The 22337-nt window shown below is 37.8% G+C and overlaps 1 protein-coding gene across 1 annotated transcript in view; it reads right to left on the bottom strand.

The window, feature by feature from the left end:
• Positions 1-2806: 2806 nt before the first annotated feature.
• LOC123667501 (dynein axonemal heavy chain 1-like) overlaps positions 2807-22337 on the bottom strand; it is a 103502-nt gene continuing 83971 nt past the window's right edge. Inside the window, exons 73-86 of the mRNA XM_045601392.1 lie at positions 19904-20003; positions 18576-18708; positions 17348-17481; positions 16147-16288; positions 14632-14756; positions 8883-9047; positions 8238-8390; positions 7800-7935; positions 7186-7321; positions 6340-6435; positions 5349-5479; positions 4376-4557; positions 4014-4143; positions 2807-3084 (exon numbers count right to left, since the gene is read on the bottom strand). Of these exons, the coding sequence (XP_045457348.1) occupies positions 2870-3084; positions 4014-4143; positions 4376-4557; positions 5349-5479; positions 6340-6435; positions 7186-7321; positions 7800-7935; positions 8238-8390; positions 8883-9047; positions 14632-14756; positions 16147-16288; positions 17348-17481; positions 18576-18708; positions 19904-20003 (1978 nt within the window). The 3' untranslated portion in view covers positions 2807-2869. The remainder of the gene's footprint in view (positions 3085-4013; positions 4144-4375; positions 4558-5348; positions 5480-6339; positions 6436-7185; positions 7322-7799; positions 7936-8237; positions 8391-8882; positions 9048-14631; positions 14757-16146; positions 16289-17347; positions 17482-18575; positions 18709-19903; positions 20004-22337) is intronic.

Below are 22337 nucleotides of genomic sequence, written 5' to 3'. Positions count from 1 at the left end.
GGTCGAGCGATGCGGGGCAGAGGGGATGGACTCGCCGTAGGCATCTCAATGCTCGCCAAGCATTAAAAATGTTTCGCTACTAATTACTTCTAACAACGATATCTCAAAAACTATTCATCTGATTGATTTAGTGTAAAGAGCAATTTTAATCTGCATTAAATGACTAAGCTAACTAACATATTCATTTGGATAAGGATTAATACCGAACTAAAGAAAATAGCTTTGAAAATAACGTAATGTTTTTAATTAAAAATGTTAACATAAAAGTGGTTATTGTAAGTCAACCGTAAGAGATAGAGATATGCTATCGCGGACTTTTTTGTAGCATTTTTATAGATTTTGAATTCTCTAGTACATTACTTAACTGTATCTTTGCTAGTTTACGCGGCGTTCGCGTGGAAAGTTCCCATTTGGCGAGATTTTTTGCGACCTCTTCAACATTTGTCGCCGTATTTCAGCTAATTTACATAAAAGCATAATAAATTATATACCTAAACCTTCCTCAAGAATTACTCTTTCTATTGTTGAAAACCGTATAAAAATCCGTTCAGTAGTTTTCGAGTTTATCGCGTTCAGACAGACAGGAGGACAGACAGGAGGACAGACAGGAGGACAGAAAGACGCGGCCGGGGGACTTATTTTTATAATAAGTATAGATATTATGTTATTATTATATTTCAGATAATTGTGTTTGCTCGCAAACGAAAAAAAAACCGACTTCAATTACATCGAAGAGTAATACAACGTAGATCGACGAAAAAATAGTAATACTTTGTTCGTATTCCATATAACGCGACATTATAAAATTGTAGAATTATATAATGTTCTACTGTTATTTCTAACATTTTGTTAGCGATTGTAGGCAGAAATTTCATAAAAGGCCCGTCGTCGATTCGCGCGAAGCGCTGACATCGCTTATTACGGCGGGTTTTTTAGTTGAAGCGGATTTATATTGAATTACGGTTTATGTCTTTTTTATTAAAAATATGTAATGTTCATGTTTTCACACAGCTCCGATGCACGACTGGAGTTTACCCCTTCAGATCAACTGTCTAAATAGGCACAAAAAGGCTTACTAGTCTAAGAAATATATTATTACTATATCAAATTGTAAATAAATGAATGCAATAACGCCATCTATCGGAACCTAATTGCGTTATTAGAAAACGTCTGAACGCCATCTCTAACAAGGTCATTCGTTCAGTAGATTTTACTGTTCAATTTTTTCATTCCGGGGCCTTAAATGAAAATCGATTCTTAAGGAGAAAACTCTAAAAACAGTCAAGTAAATACGCCATATCAGATATAGCTCAAAAAGTTCGAGTCAAATCTCAATTATATTTAAATGGGACCACATGACAAGCACCACCTATCGATTAAAAAAGAATCATCGATATCGGTCCACCCAGTAAAATAGTAATGAGGTTTATATAACGTTGGTCGACGTAAAATAGCCAAGTAAATACCCAGTATTAGCGATAACTCAAAAATTAAAAGCTCAAATATATTTATAACGAATAAACTGCTACTCTCTACTCTAGTGGAATATTGTAATTTGATCGATAGTGAACGAAGTAATTTCATTACATTTTGATAGATGGCGTTGTGGCAAAGTATTGAACATGACCACAGTCGTCTTAACATCGTCATGTAAATACGTGTCATCAAAGATTACTCAAAAATTGCTCATTATATCTCAATCATATTTAAAACGGACGACATGACAAGTATTAGCTTTTGATTTATACAAAAAAGATCAAAATCAGTGCACCCAGTAAAAAGATATAACGTATAATACAACGTAGGGTGACGAAAAAACCGTCAAGTAAATACGCAATATTAGATATAACTCACAAATTACGAATCAAATCTCAATTAAATTTGAATGGGACCACGTGACGAATAGTAGCTTTTAATTTATATAAGAAACGTCAAAATCGGTGCACCCAGTAAAAAGTTATGAGGTATAATACAACGTAAGGTGACGAAAATAATGTCAAGTAAATACGCGTTATCAAAGATTAATCAAAAAGTAGTTATCAGATCTCAATAAAATTTATATGTGACCACATGATAAACATCAGCTTTCGATTAATGTAAAAATTATCAAAATCGATTTTCAAGAGTTTCTCTCGATTTCTCTAGGATCCCATCATCAGATCCTGGTTTCCTTATCATGGTACCAAACTAGGGATATCCCCTTTCTAACAAAAAAAGAATTATCAAAATCAGTACATCCAGTAGAAAGTTATGCGGTATAATACAACGTAGGTCGACGAAAAAAGCGTCAAGTAAAAACACATTATTAGATATAGCTCGAAAAGTAGTTGTTAGATCTCGAATAAATTTAAATGGGACCAATTGGCACACACCACCTTTCGATTAAAACAAAATTTGTCGAAATCGGTCCACACGGGCAAAAGTTCTGATGTAACATACATAAAAAAAAAAAAAAAAAAAAAAAAAAAAAAATACAGTCGAATTGAGAACCTCCTCCTTTTTTGGAAGTCGGTTAAAAAAAATAAGGTGATACGAAGCTCGCCAGGTCAGCTAGTATTTTAATAAAAAATGTTTAGAAATCAAGGAAAACAAAATTGAAAATAATCGAAATTTTTGATTTTAATTCTGAAAATTTTTGTAATTAGTTCAAGGAAATAATGGAATTAACTACCATAGCAAATTGGTTTATTAAAACAGTTTTAGAAAAACGGTCATCGTTCAGTAGTCCAAAGCAAGATCATATAAATAATAATGGATTGGATTGGCCAAATCCAACCAAGACAAAGCAAAGCAAATAAAATAAACATTTGAATAAGTAATGACTTTATTAGGCTTTATTAAGACATAGTTCTAGAAGGTTGTAGAACATTCAGTAGTCCAACGCGCAGAAGAGCGCGACGCCGCGCTTGATCCAGTGCGCCTGCGGCTTGTGCGAGGCGAGCTCGACGCTCATGACGTAGTTGGTGGAGTGGCCCGTGGTGGACAGCGTGCCCGCGCGGACCAGCGTCTTGTATGCGGGGCACTCGTACAGGCCGGGCGCTAGTCGGTGGTTCTGCTCCGGCTTCATGTAGATTATAGCCATTTCTGGGAAAACGTTTAGGAATCAATCAATCAATCATTACAGCCTATACAGTCCACTGCTGGACATAGGCCTCCATAAGTTTACGCCAAAAATAACGTGAACTCGTGTGTGTTGCCCATAGTCACCACGCTGGGCAGGCGGGTTGGTGACCGCAGGGCTGGCTTTGTTGCACCGAAGACGCTGCTGCCCGTCTTCGGCCTGTGTGTTTCAAAGCCAGCAGTTGGATGGTTATCCCGCCATCGGTCGGCTTCTTAAGTTCCAAGGTGATTGTGGAACCTTGTTATCCCTTAGTCGCCTCTCACGACACCCACGGGAAGAGAGGGGGTGGCTAAATCCTTTAGTGCCGTAGCCACACAGCACACAAATGTTTAGGAAACAGTCGCAGAATTATTCTTAGGGAGAAATAATGTTGTGAAAGATTTGTGCAGAAGGACAAGGATAAAGAATGGACAGCGATATAGTAGTTTCAAGTAGACTATGGCCATTTCTGGAGACGGGTTTTGGACATTGTGGAATTGTTGTGGAGAAGGGATAGTGCTTTATTATAGCCCTGGGACCAGCCGGTGATTCTGTTCTGGTTTTAGATACATTTAGATTTACATACTCTTTATTGTACACAATAACAATCAACACAATAACATATTACAAATAAATAAAAAAAAAAACAGTGTACAAAGGCGGTCTTATCGCTAGAATAGCGATCTCTTCCAGCCAACCTTTGGGCACGTATGACACAGCGTAGTGAAAAAGCGGTAGGGAAGTGCACACAGAGAAGTGACAATTAGTGTCACCTAGAACAATATCAACTATCGAGTACAAATACACATACATATACAGCACAATACATACATAGATACATACATACAAACATAGATTTAGATTATAGAAGACATATTTCTCTTTAATAATATTTTACAAAACGGCACTTTACCTGTATGCAACTCTTTAGGACGACTCTCTTCGAGGGCCATATCTGTCGCATTCCATCGCGCACCTTCTAGGAACAAACCGCTGACACAGCATCCATCGTCCGGCTTCTTTTGTGGGGGACCTGGTAGCGCCTGAGGACAAGAAAACTGTTTATAAATTTAAAATATTTAATAGAAAAAGTTAACAATTACGGATGCGTTTATTTTTATAATGCATAATAAAATTTAATTTTTGCAAATATCCATACAGATTTTCAAATGAAAATTTCATCAAAAATGATCAAATCATAAACTTAAATATATACCAGGAGAGCAGAACAAAGTGTTTGTATTTTTTACATTAAAATGTGAATAAAGATAATACCTCAAAAGCATAAGCCACAGTATCAATAGCGATGACATGTTTTCTGGCGTAGTTCTGCAAAGCTCCAGTGAGGAACGCCTGCGGGAAGTAGAATCCTGATATCCAAAACACCTTCGGGATACCACCCTCGGCCCACTGCTGCATGAACTGGACTCGGAGACACAGGTCCTTCACCCAGGCAGCTGGTGTGTGTCAAAAGCTAGTTAGAATGCATCTGTAGACTAACGGTTAAGATGACTGTAACGAGTTATCAAACTTTGATATTTAGTACATTAGTTATTATTAGTAACATAAAATTTATAGTTTCCTTGGTTTTCTTAACACAAAAGGAAAAAATACCATGACTTAATTTTTTTATTTATTTAGAGAATACAATTAGAACAAATCAGTGACACAAAGGAAGAAATTTCACTAAACTTATTTTTACGCCCGTGTTCCTGGCATCCAGGCAATATATTCTAATGAAAGAATGAACTCGTATTCAGACTTACTCTTCGTAATATATTAACTTAATAACAACGGTATTTCTTTAAACACGGATGGTAAGAATCTAAAAGAAGACCCAATAAGGAAACGAAAGGGGGAAAAGAAGAAGTTTCTGCCCAAATCTTGATATTCACATCGGACTAAAGACAGAATACGACAAGAGCGTTAAATGTATATTAAGACTATGTTACATTATATATTAGATTTTGAACAAACAAGTTTATCCTAGCCAAAAATCACTTATTATTCGCCTGAGGTAAGTCACAGCGTGAGTAGATTCTGAGTTGCAAACTCTAGTCGAGCTTAAGCGTTTTTCAAAGAGCTATTAAAGGAAATCAGTGACCCCATTACAGTTCCACAAGTATCTACTAGTCTATGTAAGTGGCCGTTATCCTGCTTTTGGTAGTTAGGTAAAAAGTTTGAATACAAAATGAGAAACGAATGGATCAAGTAGGCTATTACTACATGTATAGACAAGGCATCGAACCCAGCGGCTTGAGCGAAGGGTAGGCCCGTGCACTCCACAAGGCCGGTACAGCGTTTCTCGCCAAGCTACCTGCCATACTCTCGAGCGCCTCTGACATCACTACCAGACCCTTCAGGGCCTTTTGGAGGTCCCTACGTATAACACATTACTTATCTATCACTAAGATATTTATATTATAAAGCAGAACAATTTGTGTATTTGTTTGTTTGAACGCGCTAATCTCAGAAACTGCTCGTTCGAATTGAAAAACTCTTTTTGAGTTGGATATTCCATTTAACGATAGAGAAGGCTATAATACTAGCTTCTGCCGGCGACTCCGTCCGCGTGGAATAGGAACAATTCTGTCATACATGATTTTCGTGAAACTTTAATTGTTTACGCAGCACACACAGCGGAAGTTCGCAAAAGGAAAAATCAACCTACGTAAAAATTTTGTGTGTTGAATTGATGCAATAAAGATTCCGTTTTTTGTCTATATTTCTTCTATCTATATCTTATCTTTCTATATAAATAAAAATAATTCTCTGTAATATGTATACACACATAACTTCGGAACAAGTGCATTGATATGGATTATTCTTTTTTTGTGTTCGTTATTGTCACGAAAGGTTTCTATAAAATAAAATTGAAACAAAGATTACTATATTATATCCTTTTTTTGAAGTCGGTTTATAAAAACCAAATAACTAAACAAATAATAATAAACGTCTTACACACAACAGACAGAGCTAAATTTCACTCCTGTGTTGTCCAATGACAGACATTTGAATAATCTATATAAATAAAAATGAATGTTGCTAGCGCATTACTCGAGAATGGCTCGACCGATTCGGCAGATTTTTTAATGTTATTTAAGGCCCACGGAAGGTTTTCATACATTTTTTTTTAAATATAAACTTTTGACAGAACGAAGTCTGTCCGGGCAGCTAGTCATATATACAGTTGATCGCCGTGAGCGAATTATGAATTAAATCATAGATTGACAACTCACCGCAAAGAACTATTAATTATTGTCAATAGTTTGTTGTACCGGATCGCTTCTTGTATCAGTACCGTGTTTAAAGACTCCTTGTATGATACAGGATATCTGTAATTTAATGGAAATACCATTCTTAGTTATATATTTTATGTCTTAATTTCTATTTAATTGTTTAAATTATTAAAACTATATTTTGAAACTTTTTTATTGAGGTAGGGAAACTACAGGAAATATCTTTCTGAAAATTCTCACCCTTCTGGGAAAACACCTTAACCTTACAGAAGACCACAGATAAAATAACACTGTTCTCAAATAGTCTTGTGTTCCTGTAGTAAATAAGGTAGAGAGCTCTTGGGGACGATCAAGTTTGGGATCGGCGACATGCTTGCAATTTTTCTGGTATTACAAGCATCTATAAGCCAAAATTACCACTTACCATCAGGCGAAATCTACGCTTATATGCCGTACCGAGTGTAAGAAAAAATCAAAGTCATGATTTGTAATTTGAGAATGTATTTGAACAACAATAAAATACTATCCTCGCTGTCCACACGACATGAGTTTTGACCCACTTACTCACCACAAGATCAAAACACTACTCAAGAGCTATGCTTTTTGTTTAGCTGTGATTTTCTGCAACATTAAGGTACTTCCTCAGTCTGAGTGTTCCAGGTTTTGAGCAAGACAATTTATGCTGTGCCATTCCTCAGTAAAAAAGATTACAAAATTTCTTGAAAAATTTCAAGTCTCAGAAATTAGTATTTTGGTCTCGTTTCAAAGAACAACTCACCACAAATCATAAACAAGATTTCTTACTGGTGGAATTTAAATGATCATCAAATTAGTTTGTCAACTAACGTAGCGGCGATGTACTTCAGATCCAACAAGTCAGGTAGCACGTCCAGTATCTCTCTCGCTGCCCTCTCTGTCATCTCTTCTGCCGTCAGACCTCCCTCACCACTCACTTCTTTAGGTTGCAGGTTACTTAGTGTACCTGTTAAGTTTATTTATTGTACTCGTGTAACTAGGATTTTAATATTAATAAGATTTTTGACTATACTAATCAACTAAAGCTAATAATTTGGTAACACAATAAATCAATATGCGTATTTCACTTATTCTACATTAACTTAAGATGATATGAATGTGATTGATAGACGACGCGTTGGCGCAGCTGTCATAGCGTTGGCTCGTCGCGGGTTGGAAATTTTTGAAATTATACTCCTTTTACGCGCATACCGTCACAAAAACCAACACCCTGAAGTTAGCTAGTCAACGAAGAAGTTAGCAACGTGGAGCTAACGAAGTATAACTTCTTACGTACATAAAGTACTCGTACACTTTTTTTGTTAGTACGGACTACTTTAGAGATTAGGTATTGTTGCCATCAATATTTCCAACTAAAGTGTAAGACACAGAAAGGGAAGTATCATGGCATGTCAGTGTTAGTAGATGTATGGAGTAGTTCTCACTGATGCAGGCGCTGGTCTCCGACATGGCGTAGCTGATGTTAGCGTTGCTGTGGAGACCGAACAGCGAGGGGTCGTCGTTGAGCGGCAGCGTTCTGATGTACTTGGTGTAGTCTTCGATAGTGAACCACGATGGTTGCTACATTACGGAAACGACGTAAAGGATTGTCCATTAATCACGTGATGTTTTGAAGCAACTTTTCAACACCCAAACAAAGCGCTGTGGGGGATTTTGGTGATATGTTATGAGACTTAAGACCCTCCTACCCAAAATCATGTGTTCTTTTGTGCAAAGTACATTACAGCCCAACCTTCTTTGAATTTTTTTTTTCTGACACTTTCTAAATATTTTTGTCCATAAATTAAGCCTTTGGATCTTATGACGATATATGTACATCTATGATATTCTCGTCACCAGCTACTTGAAATTTAATGACAAACCTGTTTATAAGCTCCGCTCTCATCAAAAACACATCGATCGTTAAGAACAGCAGTAGTGTAGTAGTCCGCTAGTAAACACAAGAGACAGCGCCGGTCCCAGTCATCGGTCACGCGACCGCCGTAGTTTATGTGGCCCGCGGTGTACGTTAGCATCTAAATATAATTGGGATGGAAAAAATGTCTAAATGGCACAGTAACTGTTGTTCGTTTTTACTCTCAAAATATATTTTTTTAACATTAAAATGATTGACTATAGCGCACAGTTTATCGCATCTTATACTTTCTAAAAGATTGTAACATTGTTTGAACGTTTGTAATATTGTTTGTTTTTTTTATGAAAAAATATCTTTGTAGCATCTTACAGTAAAAGCCAGTCTTAAAACAGATTTTTTTGCATATTTTTTTGACTCAAAATTGTAATAAATTTTCAGAAACACCGAAAAGAAAAATTGGACAATAGAATGCAATGAAAAAGTGAACTTTATAACCACACACCACAAACAATACCATTTGTACATCACGATGATGAAAATAACATTAATAATGATGCTTCAGATAAAGATTTCAAAGCATCCAATTTAAATTTAGACTTTAAAATAAATAATAATCGAGATAAAGATTCCAAAATACGATAAACCATCTCACCCGTAAAGGAACTTCATTGTATTCAGTGAGGAACATGTGAAGCTGTGAGATACAAATGCGAAGATCTCCATCCGTGAACTCGTAGGGGATGTTGAAGCCGAGAGGACCGAACTTGCGACGCTCGAGGACGACGCCGTGGAAGAGACACAGCGAGAACAAGAGCCACTTGAAACAAGTTATAATATTACAAATGTCTTTAGTAAAAATGGTGATAAATATACAGCTCTTACTATGATTTACAGGAATACACAGAAGTGTCGTGAGTCCAAAATTACTCAATAGAATCACACAGACACACGTCTAGATTACGTCAAATGCCAACGATTAAGGTATGATCACTGCGCCTACATTTCATTTTAATAAACGAATCAAACTCAAACAGTTTTCAATAGAATTAAATTATTGGAAATGTTCAAAAGTACAACGCAAACACCTACTACAAATTTAACATGAGCAACCCATGAGTAACCCGTGACCATCAGTGTGTAGTAATAGTATGATTAATATATAGTTCTTAAATGCACTCACCGGGATAATTTAGCACAATTTAAATTTAGTTCATTGGGTAACACAACACTACAAATATACGAACACAGAAGGTGCACGGACGAAAGTACCAAACACAGATAAGGTTAGCGATTTTATTGTAACTAGAAAGCCAACAAAAATATAAGATAAACGAAAGCAAAAGATTTTTATATAGGCAAAAGCATAAGCGTCTCGCGTCAGCGAAGGATCGTGACTGGAGGGCGCGGGCGGCCGGCGCATACGCAATACTCGGGCCGGCCAAACCGGTTTTAAAACTAGTGCGGAGCGTGAAGGCTGTCGATACCCAATTCATCGATATATCGATATTATATCGATATAAGTACAAAAAAAAGTAGTAAATGTATATACTATATAATTATGTATATATATTTATATATTTAATAATGTAATGTGTAGGAGGATGCCTACACCACTCCCCTCCAGAGACCGTCATGGGTGATAAAAATCGGGGAATCTAACTTTACGCCCGTAACGCGTTACGTAATCTGGGCGTATTACGGGAGTAGGAGGTTCGCCAGCAGCGTGATCGGATAACGTAAATGCCGGTTTAAGACGGTCGATAGATACCGTTTTTTCTTTATTATTTAAAAGTATTTTAAATACTTTATCCCCTTGGCAAAGGACTTTGTACGGGCCAGAGTAGGCAGGCTGTAGGGATCCACGTGGTGCGTCTTCGCGTAGGAAAACGTGACTACACATGGATAGCTCCTTAAAAACAAATATCCTTGGTTTGCCATGATTGGATGATGGAACGGGTCTTAAATTCCGCACAAAATTTCTGAGCCGTGCAGAAAAATCTGCTATGTCCGTGGTACCACCAGAAGTTGGCACGAAAAACTCGCCTGGGAGTCTGAGGGGTTCTCCATAAACTAACTCCGCTGAGGAGGCCTGCAGATCCTGCTTGAATGCAGATCGTACGCCTAGCAAGACCCAAGGCAGGGACTCTGTCCATCTGTCGTTTGCGTGGCACACTATGGCTGCTTTGAGCTGCCTATGGAAGCGCTCGACTAAGCCATTGCAGGCGGGATGGTAAGCTGTCGTCCTTTTATGCTCAAATCCGGTCAGTTGTGCCAGACATTTAAACAGAGCTGATTCGAATTGAGTGCCTCGGTCTGTAACGATGTCCACCGGACAACCAAACCGAGCTATCCAGGTGGACAGCAATGCCTTTGCAACCGTTTCAGCTGTGATATCGGCAATCGGTGTCACTTCAGGCCATCGCGTAAACCTATCGACAGCTGTCAGGCAGTAGCGATATCCACACGAAGAAGGTAGTGGTCCCACCAAATCGATGTGGATATGCTTAAAACGGGCGCGGGGTAAGTTAAAAGTGCCCAGCGGGGCAGTCACGTGACGGGTGACTTTGGCTCGCTGGCACTGTGTACATGCTCGTGTCCACTCCCTGCAGTCTTTACGGATTCCTGGCCAAACAAAACGCTCAGAAACCAACTTGGCTGAAGCGCTGGCACCAGGGTGGCTCAGGGAATGTAGACTGGTAAAAACCGATCTCCGGTGAATCTTTGGCACGTACGGCCTGGTAATCGGTGTACTGACGTCGCAGTACAGGGATACCGGACTACCAGGTACCTGCAATTTTTGCAGCTGCAGCGAAGAGCCCCCTTGTAAGAGGGTTTGCAACTCTGCATCGGAGGTTTGGCTTTCGGCTAATGACTCGAAGCTCGGTGGCGCTGCCAGTTCATCAATACGTGACAAGGTGTCAGCGACAACATTATCTTTCCCAGATATATGTCGAATGTCCGTAGTGAACTGGGAGATAAAATCTAGGTATCTATATTGCCTTGGCGAACAGTTTGCCTTTCGTTCGTGAAATGCGAAACTGATCGGCTTGTGGTCTGTATAGATAATAAAATGCCTAGCTTCAAGCATATGCCGGAAGTATTTGACGGCTTCATATACGGCCAGCAACTCTCTGTCATACGGCGAATATTTCGTCTGCGAAGGCGTAAGTTTTCGCGAAAAGAATGCCAGAGGTTCCCAAGCACCATCTCTAAATTGCTGTAGCACCGCTCCGATAGCTTTATCGGATGCGTCACTTACTACCGCGAGTTTAGCTGAACATTCTGGATGGGCTAGAAGCGCTGCGTTAGATAAGCTCTCTTTACAAGCTTTGAAAGCTGCCAAACTGTCACCAGTAAGTGTAACTGGCTGAGAACCCTTAGCTGAACCCGTGAGCAGAGCATGAAGTGGAGCCTGGATTTGAGCGGCTCGTGGCAGGAACCTCCTATAAAAATTTAACATACCCAGGAATCTTCGAAGCTGCCGGATGTTCGTGGGTAGAGGAAAGTCTCTTACTGCCTGCACCTTAGAGTCCAGTGGCTTGCATCCACTCGCAGAAATACGATAACCTAAAAATGTTACCTCCTCTTCGCCGAAAACACACTTCGAAGTATTTACTAACATACCGTATTCCTTGAGCCGTGTAAAGACGGCACGTAAATGCTCCTCGTGCTCACCCTGGCTGCGCGAATAAATGAGGAAATCGTCTAAATATGAATAGACGAAGTCGAGGCCCCTAGTAACTTCATCAACAAAACGCTGAAATGTCTGTCCTGCATTGCGAAGACCGAACGTCATATATGGAAATTCATACAACCCGAATGGGGTTGTAATAGCGGTCTTCGGAATGTCATCCGGACTGACCGGTATCTGGTTGTATGCCTTCTCCAAATCCAAGGTACTAAAAACTTTACAGCCTGCAACATTGTGGGTAAAGTCATGAATGTGCCTAATCGGATACCGGTCAGGTATGGTACGGGCATTCAATTTGCGATAATCACCGCATGGTCTCCAGCCGTTATTTTTCTTCGGCGCCAAATGAAGGGGTGATGACCAAGGACTCTCCGAGGGCCTAGCTATACCACTAGCTAGCATGGCATCGAACTCTCTTTTGGCGATTTTTAATTTGTCTGGGGCTAAGCGACGGGGGGGTGTAGCAACTGGCGGCCCTGGTGTGGTGCGGATGTGGTGTATTGTGTTGTGTGGTGTAATATGATGCTTACCAGCTGGTCGCGTTATCTCTGGGAATTCGTCAAGTATCTTATGATAACGAGTCTCACCAGTCACGACCTTCACTGACGACACATCTTTACATTTAGCAATAGTGGCTATAGCTGAAACAGATGTCAAATTATCTATAAGTCGCTTATTGCGACAATCTACAATAAGACCATAGAAGTTTAAAAAATCAACGCCAATAATTGGCTTTGTAACATCAGCTACTACAAAACGCCAAACAAAATTTCTACGTAAGCTTAGGTCTAAATTTAAAGTTATGTAGCCATATGTAGCAATATTAGAGCCATTTGCTGCACACAAGGTATAAGATGTCCGGGCACGGCGCTCTCGAAGCGTCGACCGCGGGTAGACACAGAGGTCGCTACCGGTGTCGACCAGAAACTGCATCTTGGAGGCGCGGTCGGTGACGAATAGGCGGCCAGTTGAAGACGTGGAAGGGCAATCGTCAGCCGCCATTATCGACTGCCCTTGGGGTTTCCCGACTTGTAGTCGCATGGTCGAATGCAGTCATGGGCCTTTTCACCAAATTTACTGTGGTACCAACAAAATGGGTGCTTCCTGTAGTTGGAGTCTGATCGCTGTCTAGAACGGCTACGGTTTCGCCTGGAGCCCCTACTGTTACGCAGCGGCTTCCTACTTCTCTCTGACGTCATCTGCTGGAACTGCTTCCTAAGTTCTGCGACTTCTCTAGTAAGGTCAGCAATAACAGAACTAGGAATGCCCTCTGCAACGGCTGCAACCCTCGGAACTGACGAAGCAAGCTCGTTCACACGGTCAGCTAAGTCTGACAAATCTTCCAGTGACGTTCTAGCTGGTTGACCTGCGAGAACTGTTTGAACACCGTGAGGCAGGCGACTTATCCAAATAGTCTGAAGTAGGTCGTCTGGGACGTTAGGGCCTGCTAGGTCACGCAGGTGTCGCAGGAACTGTGACGGCTTACGGTCCCCGAGCTCTTCATGCATTAGGAGCTGCTTCATCTTTTTTTCGTTGGATGCGCACAGTCTCTTTATAAGTTCGCACTTTAGCTTTTCGTATTTATCTGTCGCCGGTGGCTTGATAATGATATCTTTCACCTCCCTCGAATATTGGTTGTCGAGGTGGCCAATAACGTAATTAAATTTGGTCAGATCATTTGTTATACCGGAAATGGCAAATTGACCTTCGACCTGAGCGAACCAGATCTCCGGCTCTTCAGCCCAGAATGGTGGCACTCGTACTCCTACTTTAAAAACATCGATAGGTGTTTTCGATGCTTGCCCATCACTACGGCCGGGTGTCGACTCGCTTGCGTCACTGAATTCGTCCTTCATGTTCGTATTAGGGGTCACCAGTGTAGTAATAGTATGATTAATATATAGTTCTTAAATGCACTCACCGGGATAATTTAGCACAATTTAAATTTAGTTCATTGGGTAACACAACACTACAAATATACGAACACAGAAGGTGCACGGACGAAAGTACCAAACACAGATAAGGTTAGCGATTTTATTGTAACTAGAAAGCCAACAAAAATATAAGATAAACGAAAGCAAAAGATTTTTATATAGGCAAAAGCATAAGCGTCTCGCGTCAGCGAAGGATCGTGACTGGAGGGCGCGGGCGGCCGGCGCATACGCAATACTCGGGCCGGCCAAACCGGTTTTAAAACTAGTGCGGAGCGTGAAGGCTGTCGATACCCAATTCATCGATATATCGATATTATATCGATATAAGTACAAAAAAAAGTAGTAAATGTATATACTATATAATTATGTATATATATTTATATATTTAATAATGTAATGTGTAGGAGGATGCCTACAAGTGCATGCGACTTGCTTTTACCGTTATACCGAAACATTGTTAAGTCAAATATAAACTTACACATTTACTATCGGAACACGTTCTAAATACTGAATAGATTTTGATAAAACTAACAACTAATATTGATCCAAGTAATATTTTGGTAAGATAATTTCTTATCAATTTTTCTTTCAAAAAGGTCATTATTACTCATAGAAAAAATCTAGATAAAACATGCAATTTATTTATCTGATGATAGATATTAACTAAGTATATGTAAACAATATGTAGGTATATTGTCTTAGAAATTATAATATTCGACATATTATTGCTGTAGATGATGACCTTAATAAAAAAATTCTCAATTTCTTCTACAAACCTTGAAGTTAGGAACTTTAGCGTCAGACGAATTAAAATAGTCTTGAAAATCAGGAACCTGATTCATATAAGCCTTCAATAAGTTTGCTTTGATACCTCTTGGAGGCTCTACTGTCATTTTATATCCTGAAATGATTGTCACATTTCAATCTAATTTTTCAATTATAGTTTTAATATTTAATATTATACGATTTGTAGGAAACCAGCTTTACCAGAATAATTACTTTCAGTAAATAAGGTTGGTGCCTTGGTCTGTTTCCAGAGTCTAGTCTAGGTCTAAATTATACAAAGATATCTTAGACAGACAAATTATTTACTTTCGTATTTATAATATTACTAAGGGCAATACCTTAGTTTAAAAAGGTATGAGATTGAATAAAGCTCGACCAGCGCTATGTCTATGACCCGCTCTATCAATAAAAATAATTACAAATATTGTGAGCAGGTGGCATGTGGTTATTTCGGTACACACGGGTGGCTATCTCATGCTTGTCCTGATCATTTTATGGTGATACTGTTTGTCTTTTACTCATTTGTCTGGCATCATCATCATCATCATCATCATTTCAGCCTATTGCAGTCCACTGCTAGACATAGACCTCCACAAGTTCGCACCAAATATGGCGTGAACTCATGTGTGTTGCCCATAGTCACCGCGCTGGGCAGGCGGGTTGGTGACCGCAGGGCTGGCTTTGTCGCACCGAAGACGCTGTTGCCCCGTCTTAGGCTTGTTTTCAAAGCCAGCAGTTGGATGGTTATCCCGCCATCGATCGTCTTTATAAATTCCAAGGTGGTAGTGGAACTATGCTATCCCTTAGTCGCCTCTTACAACACCCACGGGAAGAGAGGGGGTGGCTATATTCTTTGATGCCGTAGCCACGCAGCGTTTGTCTTGCATATCAATTTAAATTTTGGATGAGTACCGAGTGTTTTTTCTCCAACTTTTTTCTCTCGCCCTGCTTCTCTCTAATTTATTTATTGTTATCTATACAAATTAATAAAATTGAACTTTCTGTTTGTAATATTAAAAGAACCGCTTTTTACTAAATGCATATGGTACATCCATATACATGGTACATATATCAAAATAACATTTTTTATAATTTTTGTCTGTCTGTCGAAGTCATAGGCACAGCTAGTATTGAATAAAGCCGAGAATATAATGTATATAAATAGGAAGGTAATGTCTACAGAGATATTAGGATTTAGTGTTCAATAATTATTGTAACTAAGGATGCGTGTTTAAGTTTGTAATGCACCTTATGTTTAGGTAAATTTTTTGATCGAAATTTTTGCTACCTTAACTTTTTTTTGTGAATGTATTTTTTTTTAAAGTTCGTTAAGTTTATATAATCGTCCTATGGCGACCACCTTTAATATTTTCATTTCGTTTCATTTCATATATGGAATAAATTTATTAAAATTTTAGTTCACTAAATTTGATCGTGTAGTTTAGAATCTGTATTTATTAATATTTACAGATGTAAGGATAACAGAGTATGAAATAAAATATTACCATTCTGCAACAATGCTACTGGGAAGAAAGGTGAAGGTGTAGAGGTAAGCCAAAGTCGAAAGTCTTTGTGAACCACTTCTGGCATGATCTGTTCCACATTGAGTTCTAATACTGGCATCCACGACGGAGACAGATGACAATTCTACGAATAAAAAAATTGGTAACTTTTACGGAGCTAAATTTAAGCAGCCTGTAAATATACTAGATAAGCTAAAGATCTCCTTCAGATAGGAGAAAGTTTGTTTCAATCTACCACGCTATATACTCAATTGATCTCTTCAAGTGTTTGGACTTCTCATTAGACGATAATCACTAAACCATTGATTTTAAGCTATGCAAACCACAGTGACCATATTACAAGACCAAAGAACAAATCCAGAAAGAAATATATATTATGTCACGCTGTATAAGAGCAATTATTAATTCAACTGATAATCTGAAAACTGCCAATGAACATATATAAATTTTATTAAATCTAAATTCAGTGGTATAAACGACAACCTTAAATAATATAATATGGTAACCGTAATCCCATTAAATAAAGTAGAAAATTTTAAAAATAAAAGCATCAATCACAATGAAAACCTCACATAACATAATTTTATTACAGGCCTAAACACAAATAGCCAATTTTCTAATAATCATGCGCGCCACGTACACGTCACATCTGTCACACAAAGTGCTTAAAATGGATCGCCATCATTGGGATTTAAACGGACGTTTCCCTTTTGAATTTGGAAACGGAAAATTTGCAGGATTACAATAATTTTGTTGGAATCGACAACAATCATAACTAACATTACATTGATATTCTCTTTGTAAAACCAAAATTAGTAACTAAGTCGCATGGTCATGTCGCAAAGTTTTTAAAATTACTTTGAAATAATGTGACTATTAATTTCATATCATACATTTATAAGATCTGCTATTGTGGACGCATCATACGAACGAAGAACTACCGGATGAATTTCAATTAAATCTTTAAAATTATGTGTTCCAAGACCCTTGGTCTGTCCCGAACAAGTTTAAAAATAACGATTTTTATTTTACTAAGAAATGTACGCAAACGGACACCACACAGTTATTATAACATAAATAAAAGACACTAATAAAAAAACATGCCTGCGTCCCTTCCAAGTATCAGCTGGTATAAATAATAATTTGAAGTTATCATAACTGTAAGGTAACTGGAAACCCTTACCTGGAAAAATACCCAATTACCAAAGTCACAGCCAACTTTCATCATTGCTTCCGCTATGGGTCCCTGCCCCTGACCCAACGATATACTCTCGAAACGTTTCCCCATTTTCATTTTATCGGCAAACTTAAGCAGATCTGAAAAGTGTCTTAATAAGGGCCTGATCATAAAAAGTCTTTATTTAATAACGAAGAAAACAGAAATAAATAGTTAATCGATTTCAGGGATCATATCAAACTAACAATATATATCTATATATATGAAAATGAATGTTTGTCTGTATGTCCTTCATAGAATCGTAAACTATGCATTTGATCATGTCATTATCTTCAACAACTTCAACAAAGTGTTTTGCACTATAAAGGTTTCTGAGTTGGTACAACCAAAAAATAATAATAAAAAAGCGTAGAGACGCGCGCAGGGTACACATAGTTGAAAATATATTCAAGTATTAGTTCACTATTTTTAAAGGTTTTAGTATATTTTAGTGTGTTAAAGTACTATATTAGCAAAAATAAATTATTTTCTAAAAATTTTTGAATATCATATCAAAAATTGACCGCTCCAGCGGGGTTCGAACCTGCGTCTTCGACTGACCGTGTCGGCGTTCTAGCCAATTAAGCTTTTTGTGTTAGCCACACATTAGGAATTCTAAACATTTTTGAATATCATATCAAAAATTGATATCATTCCATAGCTTAATTGGCTAGAGCTATGTGGCTACGGCACTAAAGAATTTAGCCACCCTCTCTCTTCCCGTGGGTGTCGTAAGAGGCGACTAAGGGATAACAAGGTTCCACAACCACCTTGGAACTTAAGAAGCCGACCGATGGCGGGGTAACCATCCAACTGCTGGCTTTGAAATACACAGGCCGAAGACGGGCAGCAGCGTCTTCGGTGCGACAAAGCCAGTACTGCGGTCACCAACCCGCCTGCCCAGCGTGGTGACTATAGGCAACACACATGAGTTCACGTTATTTTTGGCGTGAACTTGTGGAGGCCTATGTCCAGCAGTGGACTGTATAGGCTGTAATGATGATGATGATGAATCACACCGTAGTCGAACCAACGTATGTCGACTGGTCCACTTGCTATATTAAGAACAACGTTAACTTTCTTACGAACCCTTAAAATTCAAACGAGACATGTTCTAAGCTTAATGGTGTGTAGGAAAACAAACCGTTTTCTGAATATAGGAACCAGGCTCTAGTTAATATTATTAGTTCCTTACCTGCAGCAGGATCAGTACCAGTCGACAATACGAATATAATCGGTGCTAGAGGGTCAGATTCAGCGTACAAAGCAGCTAGGTCTGCTGGCTGAGGCTCTACGAATCTTGCTCCTAAACCGGCCACTACGTAGTCCTAAATAAAAATCAAGGAAAATTTACCGAATTAACCTGTATTCTATGCTTGTATAGCTATGTCCTCTGCTAGATAAAATGTACGAGAAGTCTTACAGTTTTATCCTCTATTACGAGCACCTGCAATTTGGCGGATAATTTCCCTACTATGAGTAACAATCGTTATCAGGGTGCTACGATAAGAACTTGAATATCTAGCCAGAACAGATACAAGTTTGTACAAATACCACTACTATAGTATTAAGGCAACTACAATAACCACTACAGCAGTACAGTAAAATACGTTATTATAGGTAAATTTATCAAAACCCACGCTACCCATACATACATTGAGCTTGTATTACGTATACGAAACGGTGTGACGTCACAGTACTGTACAGTACTGTGACCTATCAAATGTCATGCTTACAATATTGTAGTAAATAAATAAATCTTATTATAAGCGACGACCATAATGTGTAACGTTGCCAGGATATGTCACACAATAAGGATTTCCAGGACGTTGCCATAATTGATAACACGACAGGTTTGAATAATATATAATCTAATGTATCTTGAACAATCAATCTTTTTTTATATGGCCAGTCCACAATATATTACATTTCTTTTTGTTTTATTTTTTATTCGTCAAAAGAAATTTATTTTTATTTTTTCGAACTAGAATATATTTAAATAAAGAACATTTTCTTTTTTATAGACTGCGTCGAGGATTGTGAACGTGCCAGCTTCCGATAAGTGACCTACATTAATACATTCTACACCCAGCAGCACTACATCGGATACAAAAATATATTTAATTTTTTTTTTTCTTTTTTATCCTCACTATATTCATTTAATGAATAGGTGACGCCAACTCTTTCATTTCGTACTATTTTTACATGATTATTTTAAAATATCGAATTTTGAAACTTATAGAAATGCGTTTGTAATTTGCACTCGTATTTTCTTTGTGGAATATTTATTATACTAGGAAATTTTAGGATCTTAGATAAATTAATTGGTCAACATCATTGTCAACTACTAATTTTATTTTAATTTGTAAAATAACAATTCAAAAGTGATTTAGAACTTGGAAAACCTCGACAAAAGAAATTAATGATTTGATTTGAGTCTAAACGGTAATGAATATACAAATCAAACTTCATATTTATATAACATCTAGGGCTTTAGAATACTTTTTACGTCGGATTACTCACCTGTAGTCCAGGAACAAGCTTGTCTGGTCTTAGACATTTTAAAACGAGTAGTTTTTGAAAACCGTCCAGTTGTGTATCCAATGGTTTTGGATACGGTAATCTAAAATGAACAACAAATTTGTTTGTCCCTTCTTAGTGATCACGCTTCAGCCTGTAATATCCCACTACTGGGCATAGGCCTCTTTCCCCATATAGGAGAAGGATCAGAGCTTAATCCACCACGCTGCTCCAATGTGGGTTGGCGGATATATTCCCTACTCTGAGTAACGATCGCTATCAGGTGTACATGATAACAACCGGGATCGACGGCTTAACGTGCTCTTCGAGGCACGGTGGGGAGACCCACAAGGACTGCACAAACACCCAGACCACGGCAAACACCTATACGGCCAATACAAATGTTAGTCATGTGCGGGGATCGAACCCACAACCGCCAGCGCAACAGGTACAATCCATGGCTGTGACCGTTGCGCCAACACGGCGTCAGTCAGTTACAGAAGATCACAGCTAAATAATACTACTCTCAAGCTGTGTTGTGTTTCTGTGGTGAGTAAAGTGACCAAAGCTCATGGGGGGATTGAGTGTAAGGTCGTCAAAACGTTTGCGATGCTTCTGGTGTTGCAGGTGTCTATGAGCTACGGTAATCGCTTACCATCAGGTGAGCCGTACGCTCGTTTGCCGACTAAGTTTAAAAAAAAAACTGGGTCTTGAAATGTACTGTTTTACTTTTTAAAAATATATACCAGTGGGCAGTGGTATATTGAATTACTTGTTTTTATAAAATATAAATGGAGTTTTTGTGAGAATTATTTTTATTATGTATTGTATTGAAAATTCTATCGGGCTCAAGTGAATTTAGGTCAAATAATTATTTTTATTAAATAATCTTTTCAAAGCGAGGTTTTAAAAATCGCTTTGAATATAAAATGTCGCCTCAATTAGCAATATTTTAAATTTAATAAATAGAATATTTTACAGTTGATGAATAAATTACTGAGATCCATCTTTAAAATACCAGCATTAACTTAATTTTATTTTAGCTTTTCTAAAACTACCCACACTGTGTATGTTCTGAGAAGTAAAAAAATCGGATTTGACGAAGTTGATTAGGACATATTAGTTTGACTTTATACGTACTCATCTTGTTCGCTCTGTAGTAACTTTGGGATTGCAGGTTCGATTTCTACCTCAAATCTAGGTGTAATATTTATTTATCTAGGTATTACTAGCCGACCCGCCAAACGTTGCTATGCCTTCCGAATAAGGACAACATAATAAACCTAGGTGTATAAAAATATCATCAGAACTACGATGTACGAATGTACACAAAAAAAAAACCATAAAAGTTGGTCAAGCCCTTTCGGAGATGTTCTGTTATAAAAACTTTGACTCGAAATTTTTATAAGGTTAATTTAATCTATAATATAAAAATGAGTCGCTGAATGTGTTGCCAAGCGTAAAACTCGAGAACGGTTGGACCGATTTCGCTAATTCTTTTTTTAAAATGTTCCTTGAAGTACGAGGATGGTTCTTACGGAGAGAAAATATATATAAAAAAAAAAATTCATTGTGATTTTTTAGTGACTATCAAAAGAATTTTGTGAGTTTTATAATTTTTAATTTTTGACATAATGTAATTGTTGACTTATTAACTTAAAAAAATAAAAAATTAAAGAATCGACTGTTAGGCGATACGAAGTTCGCCGGGTCAGCTAGTTAATGTATAATTCTTAAGTTTTTTTAACGTTTTGTAAGCAATGATTAGGCACATTGACTAACGAATAATCAAATGATTAATGTCGGTCATTCGATTTGTCAGAATCAACTGACAGCAAACATGTCAAGTCACTTTACTTTGTACCGAGCTGTGAGAAGGTTGTGTCAAAATATAATTCTGTTTTCTTACAAACTACGTTTCATTTTTTAAGATGATTTGACACTTCGATATACGAGTATATATACATATATACAAATATTTATGAAGATTGTATCAGCACACTGACGCCTCAAATACTAGTACTAATATATTTTTATTGATGACCTTGGGAGTAGTCGCTCATGTGTGTATGTAAAACATATTAATTTATTTATATATTTATTTTGCAATGTAAACACGGCCAAAGAAAATAAAATTCAGTAAAGCGACATACTATTGACTAGCCCGTTAGCGCAGTTTGTAGTGACCCTGCTTTCTGCTCCGAGGGTTGTGGGTTCGATTCCCACCCCGAGTCTGGGTGTAATATAAATATTTATTTATATATATTTATATATGTATTATTTATAAGTATGTTTATCGAAAAAAAAAAATATGTAGCTATATACCAGTTGGCTGTTACCTATAACACAAGCATTAAGTTGCTTACTTTAGGAACAGACGACCGAGTGTGTATTGTGTAGATATTTATTTATTATTATTTATTTATTTATTATTTAT

This window comes from Melitaea cinxia, chromosome 28 (genome assembly GCF_905220565.1).
Source record: "Melitaea cinxia chromosome 28, ilMelCinx1.1, whole genome shotgun sequence".
In the NCBI taxonomy this organism is placed as follows: domain Eukaryota; kingdom Metazoa; phylum Arthropoda; class Insecta; order Lepidoptera; family Nymphalidae; genus Melitaea; species Melitaea cinxia.
Note: the sequence above shows the minus strand (reverse complement) of the source record. Positions and strands in the feature narration are given on the sequence as shown.